General features: G+C 40.8%; 3 protein-coding genes and 1 pseudogene across 4 annotated transcripts; 2 read left to right on the top strand and 2 right to left on the bottom strand.

Annotated features, from left to right (window-relative positions):
• The first annotated feature begins 3,050 nt into the window (after positions 1-3,050).
• Positions 3,051-12,874, top strand: gmppb (GDP-mannose pyrophosphorylase B). Of its 2 annotated transcripts, XM_080301228.1 has the most exons (11): positions 3,051-3,187; positions 4,714-4,897; positions 4,989-5,069; positions 5,614-5,662; positions 5,805-5,947; positions 6,156-6,314; positions 6,928-7,006; positions 7,454-7,471; positions 8,880-9,007; positions 9,088-9,270; positions 9,770-12,874. In XM_080301228.1, the coding sequence occupies exons 2-11, from the start codon at positions 4,769-4,771 to the stop codon at positions 9,899-9,901; spliced, it is 1,101 nt and encodes a 366-aa protein (XP_080157354.1). In that variant the 5' UTR covers positions 3,051-3,187; positions 4,714-4,768; the 3' UTR covers positions 9,902-12,874. The 2 variants fall into 2 exon arrangements, with proteins under 2 accessions (XP_080157354.1, XP_026023185.1); XM_026167400.2 differs by lacking the exon at positions 7,454-7,471.
• A 761-nt stretch (positions 12,875-13,635) lies between these two features.
• LOC113022229 (E3 ubiquitin-protein ligase TRIM35-like) lies at positions 13,636-16,188 on the bottom strand (annotated as a pseudogene).
• On the top strand, positions 14,967-18,592 carry LOC113021667 (tumor necrosis factor ligand superfamily member 14-like). Its single transcript, XM_026166366.2, has 4 exons — positions 14,967-16,463; positions 16,851-16,878; positions 17,122-17,160; positions 17,971-18,592. The coding sequence occupies exons 1-4, from the start codon at positions 16,287-16,289 to the stop codon at positions 18,255-18,257; spliced, it is 531 nt and encodes a 176-aa protein (XP_026022151.2). The 5' UTR covers positions 14,967-16,286; the 3' UTR covers positions 18,258-18,592.
• A 167-nt stretch (positions 18,593-18,759) lies between these two features.
• Positions 18,760-26,111, bottom strand: sxph (saxiphilin). The gene is made up of 16 exons (XM_026167421.2): positions 25,941-26,111; positions 24,866-24,965; positions 23,923-24,099; positions 23,648-23,810; positions 23,509-23,573; positions 22,274-22,431; positions 21,989-22,175; positions 21,755-21,903; positions 21,575-21,665; positions 21,081-21,128; positions 20,813-20,995; positions 20,454-20,601; positions 19,799-19,881; positions 19,520-19,704; positions 19,020-19,206; positions 18,760-18,936 (listed from the first exon to the last, which is right to left on the bottom strand). Exons 1-16 carry the CDS (start codon positions 26,109-26,111, stop codon positions 18,893-18,895), a joined length of 2,139 nt encoding a protein of 712 aa, XP_026023206.2. The 3' UTR covers positions 18,760-18,892.
• Positions 26,112-26,185: the final 74 nt, after the last annotated feature.

Raw genomic sequence — 26,185 nt, forward strand, 5'->3', positions numbered from 1 at the left:
TCATCGTCCGTGTTGGCAGGTTGAATTTCTTCAGCTGCCTCAGGAAGTACATCCTCTGCTGGGCTTTCTTGATGACGGAGGTGATGGTGGGCTCCCACTTCAGGTCCTGAGTGATGGTGGTACCCAGGAAGCGGAATGAGTCCACAGAGGTGATGGGGGTGTCAGTCAGGATGATGGGGGGGAGTGGGGCTGTGTGCTTCCTGAAGTCCACAATAATCTCCACTGTCTTCTGGGCATTCAGCACCAGGTTGTTGTGGCTGCACCAAGACACCAGACGTTCAACCTCCCTCCTGTAGGCAGACTCATCCCCGTCCGAGATGAGCCCAATAACGGTGGTGTCATCTGCAAACTTGATTAGCTTGACAGACTGGTGGGTGGAGGTGCAGCAGTTGGTGTACAGGGAGAAGAGCAGGGGAGAAAGAACACAGCCCTGAGGGGAGCCGGTGCTGATGGTCCGGGAGTCCGAGACATTCTTTCCCAGCCTCACATGCTGCTTCCTGTCCGACAGGAAGTCAGTGATCCACCGGCAGATGGGATCAGGCACATTCATCTGGGAAAGCTTGCCTCAGAGATGGTCTGGAAGGATGGTGTTGAAGGCAGAGCTGAAGTCCACAAACAGGATCCTGGCGTAGGTTCCTGGGGAGTCCAGATGCTGCAGGATGAAGTGTAGGGCCATGTTGATGGCGTCGTCTACAGACCTGTTGGCTCTGTATGCAAACTGCAGGGGGTCCAGGAGGGGGGCCGTGAGGGTCTTGAGATGGGAGAGAACCAGGAGCTCAAAAGACTTCATGACCACAGATGTCAGAGCCATGGGTCTGTAGTCATTTAGTCCAGTGATCCTAGGTTTCTTGGGGACAGGGATTATGGTAGAGGACTTGAAGCAGGCAGGCACATGACATGCCTGCAGTGAGGAGTTGAAAATGCCAGAAAACACTGGGGCCAGCTCGTTTGCACAGTGTCTGAGGGTGGCAGGAGACACACTGTCTGGGCCGGGAGCTTTTCGAGCATTCAGACTCATAAACTGCTTCCTCACATCTGCCTCATGAATATGAAGAGTTGTGGTGGGAGGAGGTGGTGTGAAATCCTCTTTTGTGTGGGGTGAGGAGGGGGGTGTTGTAGGTGAACAGTTTGAAGGTGGTGATGGCTCTATGGAGGGGGGAGAGGTGGGGGAATTAGTGTCTAAAGTGCTTCTATTGTTGGGGCCGTTGGAGGTGTGAAGGCTGCCTGATGGCTCGTCAAAACGGCAGTAGAAGTCGTTAAGGGTGTTGGCCAAGAGCAAGTCATCAGTGGAGTGGGGGATTTTAGGCTTGTAGTTTGTGATATTCCTAAAACCTTTCCACACAGAGGCCGAGTCATTCTCTGAGATCTGCTGCTGCATCTTCTCAGAGTGCTGATGTTTAGCAATGTCCACTTCTTTAGTGAACCTGTACTTGGCCTCTCTGTAGCAGTCCCTGTTTCCGCTTCTGAACGCCTTTCTCTTTTCCAGCCACAGCTTTTTGAGTTTAGGAGTAAACCAGGGTTTGTCATTGTTATAACTCACCCTGGTGCGTGATGGCACAATCCTGTCCTCACAGAAGTGGATATAGGAGGTGACAGTGTCCGTAAACTCGTCCAAGCTGTTAGAAGCAGCCTTCATTGTGTCCCAGTCTGTGGACTCCAAACACGTGCGAAGCTCCTCCACGGCCTCGTTGCTCCACAGTTTTTTTGTCCTCACGACAGGTTTGGAGAGCTTCAGCCTCTGTCTGTACGCGGGGATTAGGTGTGATAAAACCACTGCTCATGACCTGTCCAATACAGTCCCAACAGTGAAGTATGGTGGTGGCAGCATCATGCTGTGGGGGTGTTTTTCAGCTGCAAAGACAGGACGACTGGTTGCAATCAAGGGAAAGATGAATGTGGCCAAGTACAGGGATATCCTGAACGAAAACCTTCTCCCAAGTACTCGGGTCCTCAGACTGGGTGAAGGTTTACCTTCCAACAAGACAATGACTCTAAGCACTTCTACTAAATACTGAGCGAAGGGTCTGAATACTTAGGACCATGTGATATTTCAGTTTTTCTTTTTTAATAAATCTGCAAAAATGTCAACAATTCTGTGTTTTTTCTGTCAATGTGGAGTGCTGTGTGTACATTATTGAGGAAAAAAATGAACTTAAATAATTTTAGCAAATGGTTGCTTTATAACAAAGAGTGTAAAAATTATTACTGAATACTTTCCGTACCCACTGTATGTGATAATTATTATGGGTAAATTCTTCATTCATAAATGTCGATTTCTGAATATAAAGCCGTCCTTTTTCACCTTTCACAAAGAACTGTGCCTCTTCCTGTCATCTGTAAAGTTTATGGACAAAAAACAAACAGTGGATCTGCATCATATGGTTAATGAACTAAAGCTTTTAGAAAACCCCAAGGTTATAATTTTATTATATGACTTTTAATTTAAATTTTTGTTAATTTTATTTATTTCTTTAGTTGCTTATTTTTAATTTATTTTCATTATCTGTCTTTTATGACATCCTGTCGTGGTATTATCTGAAGTTGGAAAAAGTATTTGGCAATATTGCCATATTTGTTATACTTGTCTATGGAAGCCAGTTTCCGCTACTAAAAAAACAAAACAAAAACAAGTATCCATAACTCAAAATTTCGAGAAACACAAGTCGAAATTTCGAGAAACATAGCGAGTTAAGGATCCCCTTCTTTTTTTTGTGGCGGAAGTATGGAAGTATGGGCTTCCATACTTGTTACATTTGTTTAATTAATAAATATATATATATATATATATTCTTGTTTTTTGTCCAGTAAAATTAAACTGGGTTTAACCAAATTTTCTTGAACTAGTCCATTAGTTGCACACAAGTTTTCAAAAAGTCTGTATGCACGGGATTTATCGATTTTCACTTTATTTATTTATTTGTATTCCACTATTCTCATTTAACTTTAAGACCAAGAAACCTTGTCCTATTATTAGTCTGTGGATAGAAATGCTGCAATAAGCCCGATTTTAAAAATGACTCTTATTCTGAAACGCTTCACCGGATAAGCTATGTCACGTCGAACGAATTGATTGGCTGTCTCATGCACCGGAAGCCAAACAAGGATTCGGCGTTTTGATGATCTTACGTGTCATTTCCAGAGTGTCAGTGATTCAGACCGGCTGTAGACTATTAACGAAAAAACCCAGGTGAGTTTTCATTTACTCTCACGCTGTTCGCAGACTTTAAAACCTGAATATTAACCAGCTACCTGTCGATTTGTGTTCATTGTAGATAAATAAAGTCAGCTCTGTCAGCTGACGTTAGCTATTTAGAGGCACTGTAAGTTCACTACAAACCAAAACATGATCATTGTCACATTTTATCTCACTGTTTCCCTTAAAAGTTAATTCATTTACGATAAGTGCTGATGTAATCTGTATAAAACGCAATATCCTTAACAGGTTGTTTTAGTAGTACCCGTTAGTTCTACCTGTTTTAATCTGTGTTTATTCCCATGTGTATCCTCGTTTTATCGCCTCTTTGTGTTGGTTGGTTCTTTGGTTTGTTTTTCGACACTTTTCAGGGACGTAAATATCACCCTATCACGTGTTCCAGACCGCCTGATAGAATGAATGAATGAAATCTGTTGATCTGAGGCGACACCATGACCTCTTCTTGTTCTTCCTCTTCTTTTTCTTCCCGACGCCACAGTGTTTGCCACAGCGATCTGCTGTCACACCAGCCATCAACATGTCATCACTACAGCTTTAAATGTTCTCTGTGCTCTTGCTCTTTTCCATCTGCCTGAAAGCTCGATATTTAACATCCTTTGTCCAGTTTATCTACTATCCCGCCTCTTGTATTTCTAACTTTGTCTCCAAACCACTTCTGCCTGAGCTCTCCCTCTGATACTCCCTCCCAATGGAAGTCTGAGCAGCTTGATCTTTATCACCTCCATGTCATTGGCTAATAATTAAGTTGAATTTAATGCAGCCAAAAAGGTAGCAAATGCCTGAATTACTGCATCCAAAAGAGTAAATGCAGTAACAAAATCACCATCACTGTGATTTTTATTGTATTATTTACTCAAGTGTACAACTTTGTAAAAAGCCATTTACTTTTATTCAAGGCCAGTAGATATCAGGAAAATGCTCAGACGTCTGTAACACAGATTCTTTGGTTTAACTGTAAGTGGACCAGACATGTTTACATATATAGTTACTCTAAGAAGGTCCATTTTGAATCAGGAAGACCCTGACCTAAGTTAAACACGTTAAAATAACAGTGCAGAAGTTTAGTAAGTAAGAATATAAATAAAACAAAGTGGAATTTAATCATCCATTTTCTTCTTTTCATACTATTCACCTTTCCACCCTGAATAGAATTGTGTAGTAAAATGGCTCAATAAAAATGCGACAAACCAAAGTAAACAACACAGTGGATCAGGAAATAGTCTCTGATTTGCTTATTTGTGTTTCTGTCCCCGATCACAACGTCTCCACTCTCATGTGTACATAAATGTTATATTTTTATACTTTAGGAGGGCAAAGAAGTTCACATTTAGAGGTCAGAGAGGGAGAGAATAATTTTCTTCAAAGTAAAAAAGTGACTGTATTTGAAAGTCACTTTTAATTTTAAATCCAAAACAGAAACGAGCATGACTGATTTTTTTTCTGTCCTTCCTTTAGAAAATGTCTGATTTTAATGATGAATGTGAATCTGGTCTTTTCAGGGCATCAGCATCTGGTTATTGATGAACTTGGGTAACTGTTGGTAACGGCAGAATCATGAAGGCTTTGATCCTAGTGGGGGGGTACGGGACCCGACTGCGACCGCTCACCCTGAGCGTCCCAAAACCCCTCGTGGAGTTCTGCAACAAACCCATCCTGCTGCACCAGGTGGAGGCACTGGTGAAAGTAAGGCAAAGATATCAATGAGGATTTAATGATGCTACTGAGAGGTTATTTTGTGTTGTAGTCATGAGTCACTGTCTCTGTGTGTTTTCAGGCTGGGGTGGACCATGTGGTTCTGGCAGTGAGCTACATGTCAGAGCTGCTGGAAAGAGAGATGAGAGTGCAGGAGCAGAGAGTACGTATGACAACCTGCACTGTTACAGCAAAAACCACCAGGTTTCTCCTGCATGGAGGCTATATGATGGATTTATTAATCAGGATATCATTTACTCAGGTGTAAATGTGCACAACAGTCACTGTTGAGTATGTTTGGTTCCCTTTTCAAGAAACTTTCGGCATCTCTGCTTATTTTTCTTGTTCTAGTGTATCCAGGATATTCAGAAAGTCGGTAACAGGTTTTAGGTTCACGATTTCTCAAGACAGAGAGAGTTGGACTGGAACGGACTGTTTCCCTTGAATGCAGAATTGTCAATAAAACACAACACTCGTGAGCACAGTCACCGTGTGTGTCGTGTACTTTACAATCTTTAATCAGCGTGACTTCCGTGTTGTGCTTGAACAGGACCTCAAAGACTCGGTTGTTGGACTTGTTGGATTTCTGTATCTCTGGTCACATGTTAGGAAATAGATTCAGGAGACATTCATTTGGATTCATGTGTGATTCCTAACTGAGCCCAAACATTAAAGTTGAACCTGTCTGTTTTTTGTTTTCTTCTCAGCTCGGGATTCGTATCTCTCTGTCTCATGAGAAGGAGCCTCTGGGAACAGGTGAGCTTGTCTTTACTACAGACAGATCCAGATAAGCGTAAATGGCTCTCTGCAAGTATCCAGTAATTCAACATCGATTAACTCGTCTTTTAAAAACCATAGTAAATTATTGTGACCCATATAAAACTATGTTTGTGCACAGCGGGTCCCCTGGCGTTGGCTCGAGACTTGCTGAATGATGACAGTGAGCCGTTCTTCGTTCTCAACTCAGACGTCATCTGTGATTTTCCGTTCAAAGATCTGCTGCAGTTCCACCGCAACCACGGCAAGGAGGGAACCATTGTGGTGAGAGAGACTGTCCAAGTATTTCCTATGCTTAGCTGCTGCATATTGACAGGTTTTTATTAGTTTTAGGTGGTATAAGGGAAGCTTACTACTGTGGGGTCATACTCTGTGTGTGTGTGTGTGTGTGTGTGTGTGTGTGTGTGTGTGTGTGTGTGTGTGTGTGTGTGTGTGTGTGTGTGTGTGTGTGTGTGTGTGTGCGCGCATGAAGGTAACACGGGTGGAAGAGCCCTCTAAGTACGGTGTGGTGGTGTATGAGGCGGACAGCGGGAGGATCCATCGCTTTGTGGAGAAACCACAGGTCTTTGTCTCCAACAAAATTAATGCCGGCATGTACATCTTCAATCCCAGCATGCTCAGCAGGATCCAGGTGAGGAGGCTCTCGCACTCACTCATAGTGTCGATGTTGGTGTGTTATTTAGTAACAGACGCAGTGTTTCCCACAGATGGACTTTACCTTGGTGGGCCATCCTGTTAGTATCTGGTATTATTGAAGACTGAAAGCTGAAAGGGAGCTCCCTTTCAGCTTTCAGTCTTCAATCCAAACTTTCAGCCTTAGTTTGGATCAGAGCGAAGAATGCATCTGGGTCACTGTTCAGCCTATCATTGTGGCAGTCACTGATATCATTCAGCTTCTTGATCAGAGCTCATCCTAGATTCAGATGTACTCAGACTTCACTATCTTGGACTGTAGCTAGTGATTGCAGTCCTCCTGCTCTGAATATCTCCTGCGAGACCCTGGGTCACTCTAACCCGAGCCTACAACAGGTTTGCATCTCTGAGGTTGAAGAGCAGACTACAAGAACTACAGCCACCAGCTCCTCTTCAACATGGTGGAGTTTAAATCTGCCAGCAGGATGAGACTCACTGGAGAGACACCTGATTATGTGGGAATCTGTGGGAAACACTGAGTCTGAAGACACTATAGTTTTGTGTATTTTTTGGATCATGTTCATGACTTTTTTTATGCATTCTTTTTGCAGCTGAGACCAACATCCATTGAAAAAGAAATATTTCCTGTCATGGCAGGGGAGGGACAGCTGTATGCCATGGAGCTGCAAGGTAACTAATACTAATATTAAGACTGCAGTACTACAGCACAGGACTCTTCTCCTCCAGTGGCGTAGTGGTCAAAGTCACTGGTTTGATTCCAGCTGGAGACACAAATCCTCTTTGGGGTTGCGTCAGAAAGGGCATCCTGCGTTTAAAGAAAATCTACCAAATCAGACATGTAGAGCTGCCCACTGTGGCGACCACTGGTGGCAGGGAAGTAGCCGAAAGTAGCTTCTACTACAGCACAGGACTGTAAAGCTGCATGTGAGATCTGAACATTCAGCTTTTGCCCAAAATAGGGGCCCGTGGAGAAGATTGTATTAATCAAAATGATGCAAGTCAGTTCATAAAAGTATACAGTGGTGACCTCACCTTTTTCTTAACACAGCAGTAGGATCAGTAGGATGGAAATGTATGGTTTGAAGCTGACCTGTGTGCTTGATCTGGTCTCTGCAGCTCACAGCTCCACCAGACGTAAGTGTTTGGGCTTTTCGTGTAGGTCTGGAGAGGAAACGTTTGCAGAAAAGCACCACTAACCTTTATGCTCAGACCTAAAGGTTCTCTAGAGTTCTGATACAGATGTTTAAAAAGAAAAACTCCAACAAAAAACATAAGAGCTCACCAGCAGGAGGAATCACTTGTTGGTGCTTCTCTACATCCTCATTCCTCTCTGAGATCCTTTGGCTTTGCTGAAACAGTGGAACCACGTAGTGAAACCTCGACCCCATCCTGACCTGTAGTCCAGGCAGGCTTACTGGTCCCAGTCAGTAGTGGATTTCCCTTTAGAAGATGATGTGATTCATCATGTTTAAGTAGTAACAGAAGGTCCTCGAGATTAGCGGCGAAGCATTTACAAAACTTAAGAATCACAGGATAAATAAAAAAAGATGGGCTTGATTTGTTCTTTAAATTTTCTTAGAGGAGTAGGAATTTGTACAGGTGACCTAAATTCTGTTTTGTCTTTGTAATAAATATGGACAAACCTATGTCGGCCTAAAAGGTTAAATAAATTCATTACATTTTAATAACTGATCTTTGGCTAGTTTATGCTTGAATGAATAAATAAATTCAGGTTAAATCTGTATGTTAATCAGAAACCAGAAACCCTGATGTTTTTTTATGATGCTGGTGCTCGTAAAAACCCTGATTAATGTTGTTCGTACCAGTCGTGCTTCCCTGTGTTTTTATTCAGGTGTTTGGATTAATCTTTTTTCAGGATTGGTATTTATTGAATTATGAATTGATGGTGATTTTTCTCCCTCTTTTTTGTTTTTTTTGTTTTTAACAGAGATCTGTAGAAAATCCATCAGTCTTTCCAGTGAAAATGTGGCTTTTTTAACCCACTGAACTGCATTTTCAGTTTTTAGTTTAAATCTGTATCTCTGCTTGTCCTGGTTTCCACTTTTGCCCCCACAGCCTAACCAACGGTAAGGGGGTGACACCATGTTGCAGTGGTTAGCACTGTTAGACGCTGGGTTCGAACCTTCTGGTTGATTTCTGTGTGTTTGTTTGCTCCTGAAATTCATAGACTGCGGTCATACTTGTTAGGTTATAACTGGTGATTTTGGTGGCCGTAGGATTAGATGTGAGGGTGCCTGTTTGCCCCGGTGTTCTCCGCCTCTTCTCTCTTGATCCTGCCCCCTCACAACACTTAGCTGGATATTTGGTTGAGGCAGATGAATGATTTGTGCAGCTATTAGAACAAATGCTGAAAACTCTGCTGGCAGTTATGTAAAATTTATGGCAGAGTTTGCAGTCAGCAGATTAATGTCTGCCTCTTACTGTGACCTCATTATTCAGTGAGTCACCTGTTAAAGATCACTAGGAGCTGCCTGGTTGCTTTCAGGCTTTCACCTTCCACCCTCTGTCCGTCTGTCTGCAGGTTTCTGGATGGACATCGGCCAGCCTAAAGACTTCCTGACAGGGATGTGTATGTACCTCCAGTCAGTACGACAACACGCACCTGAGAGATTACGCACAGGCCCCGGTTTCCTCGGCAACGTCTTGGTTGTGAGTGCACTTTGTTGTGACATCAAAATAAGGGCTTGTACTTCATGATAATGATGATCCCCATTTCTTCTTCTCTGAAGGATCCCACAGCACAGATCGGGGAGAACTGCACCATCGGCCCGAATGTTACCATCGGCGCCGGCGTTGTCGTGGAGGACGGCGTGAGGATAAAGAGGTGCACGGTGCTGAAAGGGTCAAGGGTTCGATCGCACTCGTGGCTGGAGAGCTGCATCGTGGGGTGGAGCTCGTCAGTCGGCCAGTGGGTGAGTGGGAAAGATGTGTGGACGTTCTTGATTCATTCGTTTATTGTGAGACGCACCTAATTGTGTCTCTGTCTGTTTAACAGCAGATCTCACTTGTGGTGATATTTGTACTCTATAACTTAGCCTAGTTATTTTCTTTTTTTCTTTTTAGACCTTGTATCTGCTTACGCGCTCATGGATATAATTTATTGGAATTGCTCAAACTTGTCTGTTTTTTTGTTTGCTTTGTTTGCTTTGTTTGTTTTGTTTTTTTGTCTTAAAGTAATAACCAAATGGGACTTTTGGCCAACTTCACAGTTCACTATTATATCTGTCCTTTTCACATAACTTATAGTAGCTAACGCCAGAGAAGCAGTAGGAGAACAGGAGTACCGAAGGCTGTGGCAGCCGTACTCTTTCTGCTGTCTACTTAAATCCTCTGTTTCATCTCGTACAGCACATGCACAAAGACTTGTCACGTGCGATGGAAGATGACTTGTGTCTTAATGTGCGTCCTCAGGTGCGTATGGAGAATGTGACGGTGCTGGGGGAGGACGTGATCGTCAATGATGAGCTTTACCTGAACGGTGCCAACGTCCTGCCTCACAAATCCATCAACGAGTCAGTCCCGGAGCCGCGAATCATCATGTAGCGTCAGGTGGAGGAAAAATCCCAGCGCCTTTTATATGAAGACTATGAGGAAGACCCAAACTGTGCCAGAGAAGAGGGAGGGACATTCAGGCAGTTGAATGGAAGCAGGAGGAGGAAGAACAAAAGGCTTCTTTGTCTTTCTTTTTATAAATTAATTTGGACTTGTTTTAGCCCTGCTTGGCTGCATTTGTCAGAAAAGGTGACGTGTGTCATGGAAGGTTTCTTAAAGTACTGACAGGTCAAACTCTCATGTTGGCAAATATGAGAAAAGTCGAGAGAGGGGGCTTCTTGGTGGAGTAAAGATCAGTATACTGAGAGGGAAGGGGGAAGTGGGTGTGTGAATATATGAACACTGCTGGTTAGATTTACTATGCATTTACACTTCCTGAAAAGAACAATCAAACCACAGCTACAGGTTGATGTCATGACTGATGCTCAGATTCTGATCTGACTTATTGTGAAACATAATGCAGTATTGGTCACAGTTAAAGGTCCAGTGTGTAGGATTTCTGATGCTCCATTAACATAAATGTAATCCAGGATTTATAACTAGTGTTTCTACTGAAGACCGAAAAGGACAAACGGCACTGGCTATAAGTAAATGGAACTGAAGGTGCTCCTACATTGTTGTAAACAATAGACTGTATATCAAAGATGGACAATGCCACCACTGTTTGCTTGTGGAGGCTGCCACGTTTTTGTTTTTGTTTTGTTTATTTGGAAGTAGAATATTTACTTACAAAAGTGTGAAGTTGTGAGCTGGGTCCAGCAGAGGTGAAGACTAGGAAAGAGATGAGACCAGTGTCAGCACACTGTTTAATCCACGCCACACCCCAATTTTAAACCTTGGCAAAATCTTAATGGTTGTATTATATTTAAATATATTAAAATCACTGTCCGTACAGTTGTTACCAACCTGCAAATGTGTTTATTTCTGCTCTTGTTGGAAACAAAGGGCGATTCAGTATCTTGCAATCTACAACTTCACCACTAGATGTCACTAATTCCTACACATTGGTCCTTTAAAGCCATAGCAGTTTATTATTGAGGGCAGCAGAGCAAGCTGTAAGCAACTTCATGGAAATGTGAATGTTTTGAGTTGGAAGTCATGTTTGCATCCACCTGAATGTAATTGACATCAAATAACACTCAATAATTTGATTTGTTTTTATACGGAAATACCAATGACTGCAGCTTTAATCATGGGAAATGTTGGTTATGTCTTGTGTTCTTGATGAGCTTTCCAGGTTTCTCTGTTCTTTGAAATGGCTTGTTTCAATGTCAGACGAGTTAATGATCATCAATATGTGCTCCAATACTGTAGTGGGTGAGCTGACAACTTTATAATGTGGACAACTTTAGTCTTTAAGATTAATTTTACATTATAAATAAATATACAGCGCTGTCTAAAAGTTCCTACTCCACATGAAGTAAGCAGTTTTGTCACAAATTAGGCAATGGCCATCAGATGCAATAATCCTCTTAAAGGTGAGAAAAGCAGATAAGGAAAGGTTTTCAGTATACTAAAAAAAACTTCAAAGGAACAGGAGTATAAGTCATTGCTTCCTGTCAGGGTTTTCAGAGTAAAAATACTTAGATTGTAAATTAGCTTTCAGCCTCGAGGAGAAGACGCAGCCTAATTTAGGACCAGTTTCTTGCATTGTCACCAAAAATAATAGTCCTGAGGCCAAAAAGATGGAAAGCGCATGGCACCATGAAATTACTGGACCTTAAGTTGGAACCACTGACATCACTGAAGTCCACCAATGACTGACAGATTTCTTTCCAACTAAAAGTAGGGGCGTGACTCCAAAAGATCATCATATAATCTCATGACCAGACTGCCCAAAACTAAACAAAATGTATCCGACCATCAGTAAACTTTATAAACTTCATGAATTTGACATTGCATCAGTAAATCATAACATTTTCAGTATCACTAATGTTGACACTCATTCTGTGTTCAGTATTTAATTTGTACAATAATCTGTGTATATAATTAAAGAGACAACTTTCAAACAAATCTAACGCTAACATTTTAGCCATGTGTCATTTACTGCTACTAGCATAAAAATCAGATGATTTTGAGCTTTTACAAACAAATGTAAAGTAAAAGTAAACCGAGCCCAGTGTAAATCCCCTCTGTCATTAGAACTACTGAAACTTTTCTTTGACTTATTTCAGGGTCATAATTAAACACTCACATCCAAATTTCTGAGCCAGAAAGAATCCTTGGAAATGAGAAACCTTCAGTAAAGAACTGTTAATCAGCCCTGTTGTTGGTGTTTTCACATAGCAGTTTCTCCTTAACTGCTGATAAGACAGACATCTCTCCCCTGAGACAGTTTGTAAAAACAAAGCGTTTTAACTTGAAATAATTACACGCCTGAAAATCTTTTAAGGGTATCTGTTCTGCTTTTCTGGGTTTTTTTTTTTTTAAATGTTACTGGGTCAGATTTTCATATTATATGTGAACAAAATAGACGTTGAAGGTCCAGGGTGTTTTTGTGTTTCTTTACATACTAAATGGGGACAGTTCACAAGCACTGGGTAAACCCCTCTGTAGGCTTACAAGTGCCAGCCAGTCAGCAGATGAGGGGTTTAAAGTTTGAACTGAGGGGCTGCATAAGGGACTGGAATAAGAAAAATAAGGATTGTTTTTAAACTTTGAATCATTCTGTGATACTGGAGTGGAGTCAAAAAGCATAGAGCAGGAAATTAACAATATAAATGCAACAGGTCGCCTTTAAATAAATGCTCTCCTGTGGGAGGTTACTGAAACTGGTCAACAGGTTAGTCCTGTGTTAGTCCACGCTCAGTGCTGGTGTATCGATGTAAAGCAGTGATTCTGCTGTTTGTGGTGAGCACTATTAAGAGCTTAATGTGCAAAAGAGTTTGAGTGAAGGAAGTTGGTCTTTGTAAAAAAATGTTTTTAATTTCTGAAAGGAAAAATATAATCTACTGACCACTGCAACACGTCTGATCTCGTATTATTCGATGTTTAACAGGTGAAGGTCACAGTAAATCTCATGTCAGTGATAAAAATTATCACCACAGTTAGATTCGCCTTCCTGGTCTCTCTGCTTTACCCATGAAATGTAAAGGGCATGAACATGTTTTTCTTAAAACGTCACAAGCCTTTGTGAATGTTCTAATTTTAATTTAGAGATATAAAAACTTTATAGAGTCAAAGGTTGTTTATCATTTTTACCTGATGTACATAACATCTGAAAGAATGTTTTACATTTAAATCCAAATCTGTTGGTTTTACAGACACTTTTGAGCTTCGTTAGATTACTTCACTAGACTACCATAGAAATTGAAATGTATACACAATTACATTTTGTTTTTGCATCTAAAGTATATTTGTATCTAAATAATACCAATTTAAACATTAAATTGCACTAAAAAAGTCATAGCTTTTTATTATTACGTTTAGTAAAAAAACCAACTCTTGCACACTTGACGTTTGGATGGATCAGGGTGTGTACCACACTCAAAAAGTCCCTGTTATTGGTCCAAAAACGAAAAAATATTGATGACACACAGAAATGTAAAACTACATTTTCACAGATACAATTATTAAAGCTTGTAAGACTGACTATTACCAGTTAAGCCAAGTTAGTTTATATGTAGAGCCCATTATCTCGCCTAAAAGGCTTTATAGACACATGACACAGACAAACATATTAAAACAAGAAAGAAAATATACAAGTAATAAAATCTAAAAGGCTTTCAGTGTCTTTTAACATTAAAAGAAAAACCCTAATAAGCTATTGAAATGTTTAAATTCTTAAATAAAACTCATCAAAACTCAGAGATTTCTGAGTGGAAATAAGAGCTAGCTAAACCAAAAACCTGTAGATAAAGAGGGCGTGTGCTGTTCCACTCTCACAGTCACAGGTAAAATCTTCATTGGTACTTTATTGTGCGTGCCAATGTAAGGAAACAGCTTCTCAGTGAAACTGAGTTTGAAGGTGTGTATGTGTGTGCTGGTGTCAAGATCGAAGAATGAGAGTTTCCCTCTGTCACAGTCCAGCTGAACTTTGACCCTCTGGAGCTTCTTCACTGAGAGAAGTTTATCAGGAAGTGGTGAAGCAGCTGCTGTGTATTGTCCATCCTGGAGACATATTTCCCAGAATCCAGTCTGTAATTGTTCTTTTCTCTTAACAGACTCTATTAGCACACCGAGGCACCTGATCCCATCCTTTCTAACCTCAACATGCCAGCTGTGAGTCCCTGAGTCGAAGCCCTCGGAGCCCAGAACAATTGGATGGTGGTCGAACCTCTCTGGATTGTGGGGAAGCTGCTGTCTCTCACCGAGACTCACACTGGTCAGATCTTCTGAGAGGATGAGTTGTTGATGAGCTGTGTTTGGATCCAGAATCACTGGAGTGCAGGAGACCATCTCCTTCATGTTCTTCCAGATGTTGAAGGTTAGGTTGCCCAGGTGTTTGGCCACATCTATCAGAGCTCCTGAGACCACATGTGGTTCCTCCAGCAGGGTGCGCTGCTGGACTCTGTTCACTGCAGGCTTGATGTTTTGCAGAAATGAGACATCTTCAGCTCTCAGGTTCTCCTCTGTGGCTCTGATAGCATCTAAAAGAGCTGCTATTTTTCTGCTCAGAGCCTCCATCTTCTCCTTGATCATCTGACTCTTCTGCTCCTCTTCTGCCCTCAGAGCAGTGATTCTTGCTTTTTCTTCTTCTTGTAGAAACTGGTGCATTTTTGCAAACTTCTCCTTGATCTTCCTCTCTGTGTGAAGGGCCTGGACTTTAATGTGTTCTCTGGTTTGATCAAAGTCTCCTTTAACTATTTTAAAGTGCTTCAGTTTCTCTTTTAAGGGCTGTAGTAACACCTGAAGCACTTTTCTGTGATCCTCCGCAGCTTCTTCGATGGTTCTGAATTTGTGTTTGTTGTGTATTTTTGAATCCCTACAAACAAGACACACTAGCAGCTGATGGTCCAGACAGAAGAGTTTGAGTTTCTCACAGTGCAGACTGCAGTGAGCCTCTGACTCCAAAGAAGCTTTTTGATTTCTCTCCAGTAAGAAAGCTTCACACAGGTTCTTTAACACCAAGTTACAGGGTGGGTCATCTGACAAATGCAAATTCTGCATTTACGTACTGGTTTCTCCTTCCACCACATTTGCAGGCAGTCTTTACAAAAGCTGTGGCTGCATGACAGCATGATGGGGTCTCTGAAGATGTCATAGCAGATCGAACAAGAGAGATTCATTTCTGACTGAGAGGACATTTTGCCTCTGAGTGAAAAAAAATGCAGCTGGGGTAATTAGAGACTGAAGATGTATCTTGAAACTTACTGTTCTTCCAGCTGTGGCTTCTTTAAAAGTCCTGCTCGTTATATGAAATCAGCAGCAGGTAGAAGTGGCAGTATCCCCGATAGTTAGAATTCCTCTTTGCTCCGATAGTGAATCTCAAACACACTGCTCACAAAGTGAAACTGTGACATATAACTGATGCCTGGTTTGATTCCAATTAATGTTTCTGTTGCACCTCTATTGTGGCACTTATGCTACCTTTGCCTACAAAGCCTCTTATCTGCATTTACAGTTCTTTTGTCTGTTACAGTCAACCAAAAACGGTGGAGAAGCAGAACGTTAGATCATATCTCAGCAACTGGGAGAAATTTGCCTTCAGGGATTTCTGCCTGGCAGGCTCTCTAACACCTGTCAGAGATGTATTGTAGGACACAGCATATGGAGAGGACTATGTATAGGTGACTGATTACTCGTGACAAACAGTGGAAAGTAGGCAAATAAAGTGCAGGCGACATCAATCAGAGAAACAGGAGAGAAGATGGGAAGCACAAAACAAAATAAGATACAAGAAAACTATTTTTTTTTTCATTTTTAATGCTAATCCTTACCTTAGAGATAAAAAGAGACTAGCGTACAGAAAATAACCAGAGTACCAATCAGAACAAAAAGGTAGCAAAACTCAGCGATATCACCAAAAAGTAAAATTATTGTGACAGTGTTATTGTTACATCTTGAAAAATGCATATTCGTGGATCCTTTTGATATTGTGGAAGATGAGTAATACTGTAAGATATGTTTTCACAGAATCGAAATATTCTGGGACGTCTTGAGTGATCAGTGGTTCTGGAGTCAATGTGAACTTCAAAAAAAGGTTTACTGATTATACGACACATGACTGTGAAACCAGAGCGTATGGTTGAAGTGTGACTGTGTTTAAGAGGAAATGTGTTTTGCAGTGTGTGCATGCATTTCTGTTACTGGTAGTGCCCCTCAGGATGGCGAGTCATCGCTACTTTAAACCACAGTACTTCCTTGCGTTTGAGTGGCTTCCTTGAGTCAAAAATAAACTTTTTGTCTATTATTTGAAGATATTTTCTCTGCAGGAATGGCGGACACTGGTGTGGAACTGGACAGACTTGTTGCTGCAGTGCCCCAGAATCCAGATGAGCAACAAAAAGATGACAAATTGGCACAAACGCTGCTGTTTGTCCTCCTGACTGTAGTGCTGTATGGCATTGCTGCACAGGCTTTTTTTATTAACCTGCTTTACCACCGTGAATTGGTGAGTATCAGCTCAGTGTACTCTAGTCTTTAAATCTAAATATTTATTGCCTGCTTTTTATCCTCTCTTATTGTGACTTTAGAGGTATAAAAATGAATTGATTAACTGTAACAATTAAGCAATTGTTGTGATATATCAGCTGATAAGATAGATACTACTGTAGCACATATCTAATTGCAAAAGCTTCTATTACTTTGGGCACATTTGTTGTGAGCTTGTCTCGTTCTAACAGTCATTTGTTTATATTTTACTCAATTTTCCTGTACTTTTAAAAAAATTTATTTTATTTTTTAAAAATTCTTCTCTGTACAAGTAAACGTTGTACTCTATCATCAAATATGACGCATTGACAATTTCTTTCAAACTAATTTGTAACTTCCATTGCAGGCTGTCTCAAGACTGAACAACAGATCAGGTACACAAGTCTCTTATTACATTTAACCTTAATTCAACCATGAACTAAAATCTCGAGACTAAGAATATCTTTTGTGAGCATATCTAAAAAACAAAACATACCCCTCCCCGCATTTTAGATTTTTGATTTCATTGCAGAACAAGATGAACCCATCCGTGGTTTTGCACATCTGACAGGATAACTTAAAATAAACAAATAAACAAACAAACAAAAACAGCATTTAGATTTTTGTTTCCATTGCAGAACAAGATGGTAGAATCCGTGGTTTTGCACATCTGACAGGTTGGATAACTTTTTTTTTTTTTTGTAAATAACACAAGTGTATACCATCCATAAATAAAATAACCGTCGTCATGATTTTCTGATTTGCACGATTTTTGCATTTGTTTCTCTAATTAACGGTCAAACTGTATAGAAAAGCCTTCATTTCCCATTGTCAGTGATAAATACTTTGTCTTGCGTGCTGTATTTATATATCAGATGTAAGGCAGCAGAGTTATATGCTGAGTATAAACGGTGAGTTTGTTTTGAAACTGCAATAAACACACCAAGATTTGATTTCAGAGAAAAAAGAAGCTAAGAAGAATATTTTTAATTTTATTCATTTGTTGGCACATTATGTGAAGAAGCCACATTAATTTAAATATTTACCAAATAAATAATAATAACACTAATAATAATGATTTGGTGAATATTATCACAAAACTAAAGTCCTGCATTATCAACTGTGTGCTATCAGGGGCATTTAGATCTTTTTTAAATGGGGTGGCACAAGACGGATGAAGAACAAGGCGAGGTGACTACAGGAAATTCAAATTTTTATGACGGCGTACAAAAAAATCTGATTAATAAAATGCTGGGTATAGTTTAGAAGCAAATGTGCGGGTGTCTTCTGTCCCTTCTGTCAGATCAACTCTGCAGTCCCTATTTCCTTTTGAACAATTCATTGAAACTAGCAGTTTCACAAAACAGATTATAACTGGCCCAAAACAGGAGCTGAACTTTACATAAATTGGTTTAATTGTTTGCCGTGTCTGACTGAAAATACACAACTTTAAATTGCTACATCCATCTTGTCTTTTATCCCTGCAGGCGGGTCGGTTCAAGAAAACGAGGTGATGCTTTGGCATATAAATAATCTGACTGTTCTCAGCGGCATGGCCTACAAAGATGGTAGGCTTGAAGTTCAGGAGGAGGGATTTTACTATGTGTATTCCAAGGTTTGCTTTAGTGACCATGGGCTCTGGAACCAGTCACCTGATTTTTTTCACCACTTTGTTATGAAATCTGCTCACCTACATGGAAATCATTATACCCTCATGCAGTCACAGAAAGAGTTACGGGTGAACTCAAGCGACTTGAACAAGGGTTCAAGGTGATCCTTTAATTTCTCACCTGTCTGCAAAATTACAATTTATACTAAACAAATCATTTTATCAGCTTTAAAGGTGAAAGCATACAAATGATACACACTTAAACAAACTACAATGTCATTCTGTCATCGGTGCAGCCTCATGGAGTGGCTCTTTAGGCTTTCTTTGCTTACCATAATGACAGAAGAAAAGCAGAAACTTATTAATTCTTAACATAACAAACAAAGTTAAGTTAAAGGCACACAACAAATCTGACAAAAGAGGTAATTATAGCACAATATATGTAGTACAGAGATAAGAGCAGTGCTGGGCATTATAACAGGTTCTATGTGTGACATTTTGCTGAGAGAATGTCATAAGATAAAATCAGTATGACAATGAATTCTTGCATTTACTGTCATGCTTAAATGTAGTTTTTGTGTCTTTGAAAAACACAAAGATTACACATCACTCATCATTTTTAGTTCAGATGGCATCTAAATGTAGTAAAAAGTTAAAAAAAATCCCAACATTTTAACATTTTATTGAGTTTTTTGTGAACATGATGATAAAAAGTGATGGTTTGCAGACACAACAAGTATGTGGATGAAGAGTGGAAAAACTGAAGCACAGAGGTTGCGTTGTTCTTGTTGGTGGGTCCATTAAAATATGCTGCACACATCTTGATTGCAAAACTCCAATATATCTGTTGGAAAGGAAAGCAAACAGACCCATTAGTGACAGTTTAATTGTGCAACAATCGGCCACTCTGTCGGGCTGCTGTCGTACCAGAGTGTGTGCAGTTGAAGACCGTGTCTGCGTGGGTGTAGAACTCCTCTCCGAGGATGGAGCGGTAGTCCATGTGACTCGTGTGGGCAAAGCATTGCGTTGCATCTTTAAACAGCAAATCACTTTCTCCATATTGATGAGACTCAAAGAGCCTGAACTCTGTGTTTGAGTTGACGGCCAGAGCTTCCTATATGGTCAAAAAACAACTAATAAATACATTTAGAGGTATAATTATCCACCTGTGTCCTCGACTCAACTTTGGGCTGCATATTGGTGCAAAAATGATGCTATGCCATTAAAACATAGAGCTTCACTGAGCAAATATAAAAGCAGGAAGATAAAAAGCATTCTGCAAAACTTTTATAATAAAGAAATAGAGCTGAGGTAAGTCAAAGCAAATGATTATAAAAAACACACTGAGTAGTAAAGTAATGTACTGGCAGTAGTTTGCTGCTGGGGAGATTTTAAAAACAGATTGTTTAAATAAAATCTAAACAGACCTGTGACTTCATAAGGAAGTCGTACACTCGTGCTGTGAGCACGGGCCGTGTCATGACGGTGTTTGGTGGGATGACTCCCAGATTACAAGTCTCCCAGTCTGACAATGGGGCCCGGCGACCGTCAGCACACAGCAACTCAAAGTCTGACGATGACCACCCCTCTGCCCAGCCAGTGGTGTTCAGACCTGCAGGATGTAGGAGATGTAGACATTTGTCATGTGAAGTTAGAGTCTGTTAGTGTGAGTGATCGCATCACCGGTTTGATTTTGAATATCTCACCGAGGATGTTTGTGTGAAGGCTGTGTTGCTCGAGAAAGGCCACGTCACCATAGCTTTTCCCGCTGCGATCTCCAACTAAGCACCTGAGCAATGAGTAACGGGTTGCAGGGTCAGTTTAGTAAAATGGTTTAACTCTGTTTCCACCACTAATTTATATTAGAGGAAACCCCAAGAATCAGACTTCAAACAATCGCTTGGTGACAGTGGGAAGAAAAAAACTCTTAACAGTAAGAAACCTCTGGGAGAATGAGGCTCAGGGAGAGGCAACCATCTGCTGAGGCGGTTTGGGGATGAGTAGAAAGAGAAAAAAGTAGAGGGGCTTTATATTCTTCACTTGTCTCACACTGATGTTATGTTTTCTAGTGTTGCGCCATGGTCATGTGGAAATTCTGTTATAATATTTTTGGATGGAAGAATGATAGTAAAACCCATTTGAACCACTTGATTTCCAAAAATGCTTTGTTTAAAAAAAAAAAAAATCTCTGTCAACTTTAGTATGTGTCTACAGATGACCCATAGAGACGAACGAAATTAGTTTATTCAGATTTATGCGCATTATGATGACGGAAGATACTTCGAAAAAAGAGGACAATAGAACTTAGAAAGACTAGATTTAATAATATTTGACGCAGGACATACACTTTACTACACATACCTTAAAGCTCCCATATTTCCATAGTAACGCTCATTGTGATTTTCAGTGCAGCGTTTGGTTGCAGTCTCCCCTGTGCCTCCGATGCATACCTTGCAAAGATTACCCTCAGATCCAGGAAGACAACTTTTCCAAAACACCTCATTGTACACTAGGAAAACACAAAGTGGCAGACTGCAGTCACGTGAGGGTCGAAGCAGCGTTGGATTAATTTAAAAGGATAAGGATCCAGCAGTGTGGGGTGCAAAGGTCCAGAAAACATGAACAAGATATTTCTAAGAAGTGGACTTGAATGAACACTGATTAGTGGTGAATAAGTTTAGTAAATCAGGATTTCCCATGAATTTTTCTGAAAACACTACCTTTGTCAGGATCACAGGGGGAGCTGCTGTTGTTCGCCAGGCTTAAGCTGTGTCTGTATGGCAGGAGCCAGCCTGCAGGGCTGTAGGTGTTGCTGTGGCAGGAGCGACGGCCTCCGAGATTCCCGATGAATATGTTCCTGCTGGAGCGCTTTGCGACTGCTAAACCCACAACTGAGGGAAAGACTGAACAGAGCAGCAGACGTGGTTTCTATGTAGAAATAAGATCATTGTAGACTGATTATGCAGCTGTTTTTTGTCTTCATCTCACCATCTGTCTCCAAGTGAGTGGATCCTTCAGCAGGCATGCAGTTTTTTCCTGTGAAAACCCAACAACACAAGAGTGACACAGAAAAGCACGTGCTTTATTGATTAATCTGATGAGACTTTTTGTTTTGTTTTTTTACAAGGGAAAATGCTATGCAATCCTACTGGCCCTGTGTGAAAAAGTAATTGCCTAAACCTATTAACTGTTTGCGTCACCCTTGGCAGCAAGAACTGCAATCAGACATCTGCGATAACTGGCAATGAGTCTTTCACCTCACTGTGGGGGACTTTTGGCCCATACTTCTCTGCAGAATTGTTTTAATTCAGCTACACTAGAAGATGTTTGAGCATAAACGTCATGTTTGAGGCTATGCCAAAGTACCCAGACTTTGGTTAGGCCAATCTAAACCTTCATTTCTGTTATTTTGAGCCATTCAGAGGTCCTCGTGTGTTTGCTTCATAATTACATTACATTATTATATTCTGCAACAGTCCTACCATAATATTCCGTCACAACGGGGACAAGACCACACTTCCCTGCGATGAACGAATGCGTGGCATCCAGCGAGACAGCGTCCACCTCATCCCTCTGTGGTAAAGGCACACGTCATTTTAGCTTGTATAGTGTCCTAGAGAGTTTGATAAACATCTCAATAATCTGCAGTCTAGATGGCTTACCTTAATTTTCTCGATACAGTCACGCATTGAGACAGCTCTGACGCACACCAGTGGGTCAGACTTTATGCTGAGCGCCCACTGCTCACACTTCTTCTGCTCTGCGTAGCTGATGCAGCACCATCTAATGACACTGTCCTCCAGTGAGCTTCCTGCAAACACAAAGACACCGTAAAACCCAAGCCTGTGCGTTCTGAGTTTAAAAATGTACAACCGTACATATACTAGAACAAGCACCTTCATGCCCAAGTCCTTTGAGCAGCGCCACATAATCCAGCCCCAGCACCTGACTGACATCTATGTCGTCTTGCAGGACAACGAGTTTCTCAGTCACATCTCTGAAGAGAAGATCGTTTTCTCCAAAAGATGAGGAGCTGAAGAGTTGGAAGCGCTGCCTTTCTCTTCCTTGCCGACCAAACAGCGTCTAACAAATTAATAAAAAATGCTTGAACAATCAGTTAGTGGGTACAGTAACAGCTATGACCCTTAGGCACAGAGATGGAAATTGAACAAACTATTTACCTGCACAGTTGCTAGAAATTTGCGAACAACCTTGCGAAAATTAACTCTGGTGACCATGCCCCCTCCTGGACCACGACCCAGATTACAGCTTCTGTACTGGCTGAGGGGAGCTTGTGTGCCATCAGTACACAGTAACCTGAACTCATCACGCTCACTCTCTGACAAAAGAGACAAATAAAAAACTGAAAGGTAAACAAGTCTTAAGGGTGGGTAAGTGCAACTTTCTGCAGTTTGGTGGTTGAACTGATTTAAACAGGATATTTACAGCGATCAGGCATAACATTATACCCCCTGCAGGTGGGGTATAAGTGAATAACGCTGACTGTTTCTTTATCTTGGCACCTATTAATATGTGGGATATATTTAGGTGCCAAGAGAACATTTTGTCCTGAAAGTTGATGGATTAGAAGCAGGAAAACTGGGCAAGCATAAGGATTTGAGTGAGCTTGAAGAGGACCAGATTTTGTTGGCTAGATCAGAGCATCCCCAAAACTTGCTCATTGACAGCTGGATTAGGCCCCAGCCTTTCAGCGACCCCGAATAATAAGCAGTTAAGAAAATAAGTTGAAGGACATTTTGATGAACAACATATTATATTCTATATTTTGGTTTTCTGTGCAAGCTTTTTCTGTACATTATCTTTTAAAACCTGTTAGTCCTGATGACTATGTGTAAAATAAAGGAACAAACCCCTCTCAGTTTATGGTGAAAGCAGTTTGTAGCACAAAGATCAGGAAAGTTTATTTATGGCTAAAACATAGCAGCAATACAAAGTAATACAGAAGTTTGATCATGAAAAACAAAACAAAAATTTGATAATTGGCTCAGTCCCAAGGTTGTGCGCAGCTTAGCACTTTTCTTTTAAGCACGTTATCTATCTCACATGCATTAGCTGATTAGGCTCAGCAGTTGCCCTAGCATGAATATGGACCAGCCGGGGTACCAGAGGAAACACACACAGGCTGTGGGGTGCTATTGTGGTTAGCACTGAACAACTATATCACCCACTGTCATCAGAAAGACTCTGTTCAGTCAAACTGTAATGTCATCTTTAGTTTTATTGTTTAATAACAACCAACAGTCAGTTTGCCATGACTTTAGGAACTTAACATTTTTTTATAAATATGATATTAATAGACCCCTTTATGCAAATGTCATTTTCAAAACATTTTGCTGGTTTTGGGATATCCCCATATATATTTTTATTTCAATACAATATAAAAAAAAATGCGTACCTTCAATAGTTTCAAGTGCTAAATGGTCCACAAATGCAACATCCCCTATCCCCCTCCTGAGACATCTGTAACAGAGCAAAACAGGAAATAAAAACAGTTTCCTGATGTTTTAACTGGTTGACCTTTTGTAAAGCCTGACCTGAGAGCTCCCTGGTTGTTGTAGAAGAGCTCGCTGTGGGATGTTTCGCAGTGGTAATTCTTCTGGCGTATGTAAGACTTCTGGCCCTGGCACAAAGTGCACAGAGGAGGTGCCATCGCACCAGCACCAGGAATACAGCTGGCACTGAAAAAAGTGCTGACATCTGTCAGAGGAGGAGAAAAAACAAGTCAGGGTGGGGGACTGAAAACCCAGATCAGAAATGAAAACACATTTATGGAAAAAATGCAGCTGACAGTTGATTACAGTCCGATTACCCTGACTAAGCGGATGCTCCTTTGCCCAGCTCAGGTAGTTTCGGGACAGCAGGAAGCCGAGCGGGAGACTCCATCCAGCTGTCCATCGAACTCCGCTGTGACAGCTCCTGTGGCCCTGCAGGGATCGTATGTCCAAGCTGCTGTTTCTCACCACAGCCACAGACAGAGTACAGCCTCCTGTAGATAAATATATAAACAGACATGTGGGTCTTTTCATATCAGTATCAACCAAATCTTCAATAACCCCACCTGAGTTATTGAAGCTATACAAAAAGATTCCTTTTTTAAGAGTCAAGACTGGGTGCTTTTTCACAGGTTCTATTTTTTGTTTTTTTGAAGTTCAGAATGTCCACTCCAGGTGTCCCAATCTAAAACTGAAATCTCAAGATGCAGCTCCTTTAGCATTACCAAGATCTTAACTCCTTCAGTAAACATAATTTCATATTTAACTGGCAATTTGGAAAGTGTTAAATATATAAACTATGCTAGAAAATGATTATATGCATGAGGAATTACGGCTAGAAGACTAATCAAAATGTAGGTAAAAAGGGGACCTTTCAGATGCTACAGCATGTTGTAACTAGTCACTCTTCCTGCACAGCCCTGAAAGATTGACACAAAATTTACTTTTTCAAGTTTTCTCTTGTGAATTATTATTAATTATTTTCTACCTTCATTTTGTCCATGAAGCTAGCTCTTACATTGCTCAAAAATATGAAAAAAAGGTTATTAAAAAGCGCCAAATTTCAAACCACTCCTGTACTCTGAGGGTGTTAAAGTCAGAACATTTTCACAGTATGATGGTACTATTTTGCATGGTTATGCTCATTCTAAGCTCCAAGCTCATTCTGAATGGGGTTAAGTTCGAGAAACGTATTTTTCAATAACCCGCTTTTTAGATCAGTGCTGAAGATACATCTCAGAAAAGTGAGCTTAAACCTACCATCACTGTAGATCTCCTTAGCAATGGCTACAAGGTCAAACTGCTTGACAGCTGAGTAAATTTCTCCTGCATCTAAAGTTACAATGTCAGCACGATTAGCCTGAAACAAACAATTGACAAAAAGAGTTTTAAATAGTTAATTTTACATCTCAGCAAATTCAATTAATACAATGCTAATACACAGTTATCCCAAAAAGAAGGGATGTGCAATGTACTGTTTATAAGGTTGGGGAAACCTGCAGTCAGCTGAGACTAAAAAAGTCACTTGACTTGGATGAGTGAGGAAACGTTTCTCCCACTGAAAACGCTACGTCCAGATGAACAGAATCAACTTTTGGGTAATGTACTTGCACTTTATTGTGTCCTCCATGTTATGGTGCTTTCTAATTTTACTCCACTACAGTCTGGATGTAATCATTGAGTTTTGTAATCCATTTATTTTACAGCTTAATTTCATTAGTGTAGTTCTCCTTGCAACTTCACTATTACACTTCTCTCTCTCTTATAGTCCTGCACACATATTCTGTCTTGCTTCTCGTGACTTTCATTTGCATTTGGTAAATTTTTATTTACCTCATTTTCACCTGCCTGCCTTATCACCAGTGCAAACAGGGGGCTAAAAGTCAAACCCAGCCCCACCATGAACACAGGAGTCACTCCAATCACATATCTCACCACTGTCCTCATACATGTCGTCCACCATCCACACATAGTTCTCTGGCACTCCCTCGTGCAGTATCGCAGTTCTTCTCTTGGCGCCTTATCATGTTATCTCCATAAAGACAAGTGCAACTCCTTCCATCTTTCCATACTTTTCCATCAACACTCTTAAAGCACACATGACATCTGTTGTGCTTTTTCTCAACATGAAGCCAAACTGCTGCTCACTAATCCTCACCTCGGTTCTTATCCTAGCTTTAACAGCTCTTTTTAATATTTTCATGGTAAGGTGAATCAGCTTTACTACATCTCTGCTCATCACCCTTGTTACTGATATGCAAGCAACTTTAAATAATTTGCTCCAAGCTGGATTAAAACGCCTTTTTATTGTGTATTGCATTGTAGACTTGCTCACCTTGATCCTATTGATGCAGTCAGTTGTGCTAGATGCTCGTATGCATGAAAGTCTGGCAAAAGCTGCCAGAGTGGCTGGTGACACCACTGCTGCCAGAGCTTTAGCTAGTTCTGCACACTTCCTCTGTTCAGGATCTGACACTGCGCACCATCGCATCTTCTTAGCTGCCATGAAGGGAGCAGTTCAAATGGTTAAAGAAAGAAAATAACAGCCATAAGAATGCATACAGTCCTTCCAACTTTCAG

Source organism: Astatotilapia calliptera, chromosome 5 (genome assembly GCF_964374335.1).
Source record: "Astatotilapia calliptera chromosome 5, fAstCal68.1, whole genome shotgun sequence".
NCBI lineage: Eukaryota > Metazoa > Chordata > Actinopteri > Cichliformes > Cichlidae > Astatotilapia > Astatotilapia calliptera.

Bases quoted from the DNA above. Each gene is read 5' to 3' on its own strand.
- gmppb (XM_080301228.1), top strand. From the start codon at position 4,769: ATGAAGGCTTTGATCCTAGTGGGGGGGTACGGGACCCGACTGCGACCG. The intron at 5,070-5,613 runs GTACGTATGACA...TTTTCTTCTCAG, and splicing joins TGAGAGTGCAGGAGCAGAGA to CTCGGGATTCGTATCTCTCT. The intron at 9,008-9,087 runs GTGAGTGCACTT...TCTTCTCTGAAG, and splicing joins TCCTCGGCAACGTCTTGGTT to GATCCCACAGCACAGATCGG.
- LOC113021667 (XM_026166366.2), top strand. From the start codon at position 16,287: ATGGCGGACACTGGTGTGGAACTGGACAGACTTGTTGCTGCAGTGCCC. The intron at 16,879-17,121 runs GTACACAAGTCT...TTTCCATTGCAG, and splicing joins AAGACTGAACAACAGATCAG to AACAAGATGGTAGAATCCGT. The intron at 17,161-17,970 runs GTTGGATAACTT...TTATCCCTGCAG, and splicing joins TGGTTTTGCACATCTGACAG to GCGGGTCGGTTCAAGAAAAC.
- sxph (XM_026167421.2), bottom strand. From the start codon at position 26,111: ATGGCAGCTAAGAAGATGCGATGGTGCGCAGTGTCAGATCCTGAACAG. The intron at 22,432-23,508 runs GTACGCATTTTT...CTCTTTTGTCAG, and splicing joins AGCACTTGAAACTATTGAAG to AGAGTGAGCGTGATGAGTTC. The intron at 22,176-22,273 runs GTAAATAGTTTG...TTAATTTGTTAG, and splicing joins AATTTCTAGCAACTGTGCAG to ACGCTGTTTGGTCGGCAAGG.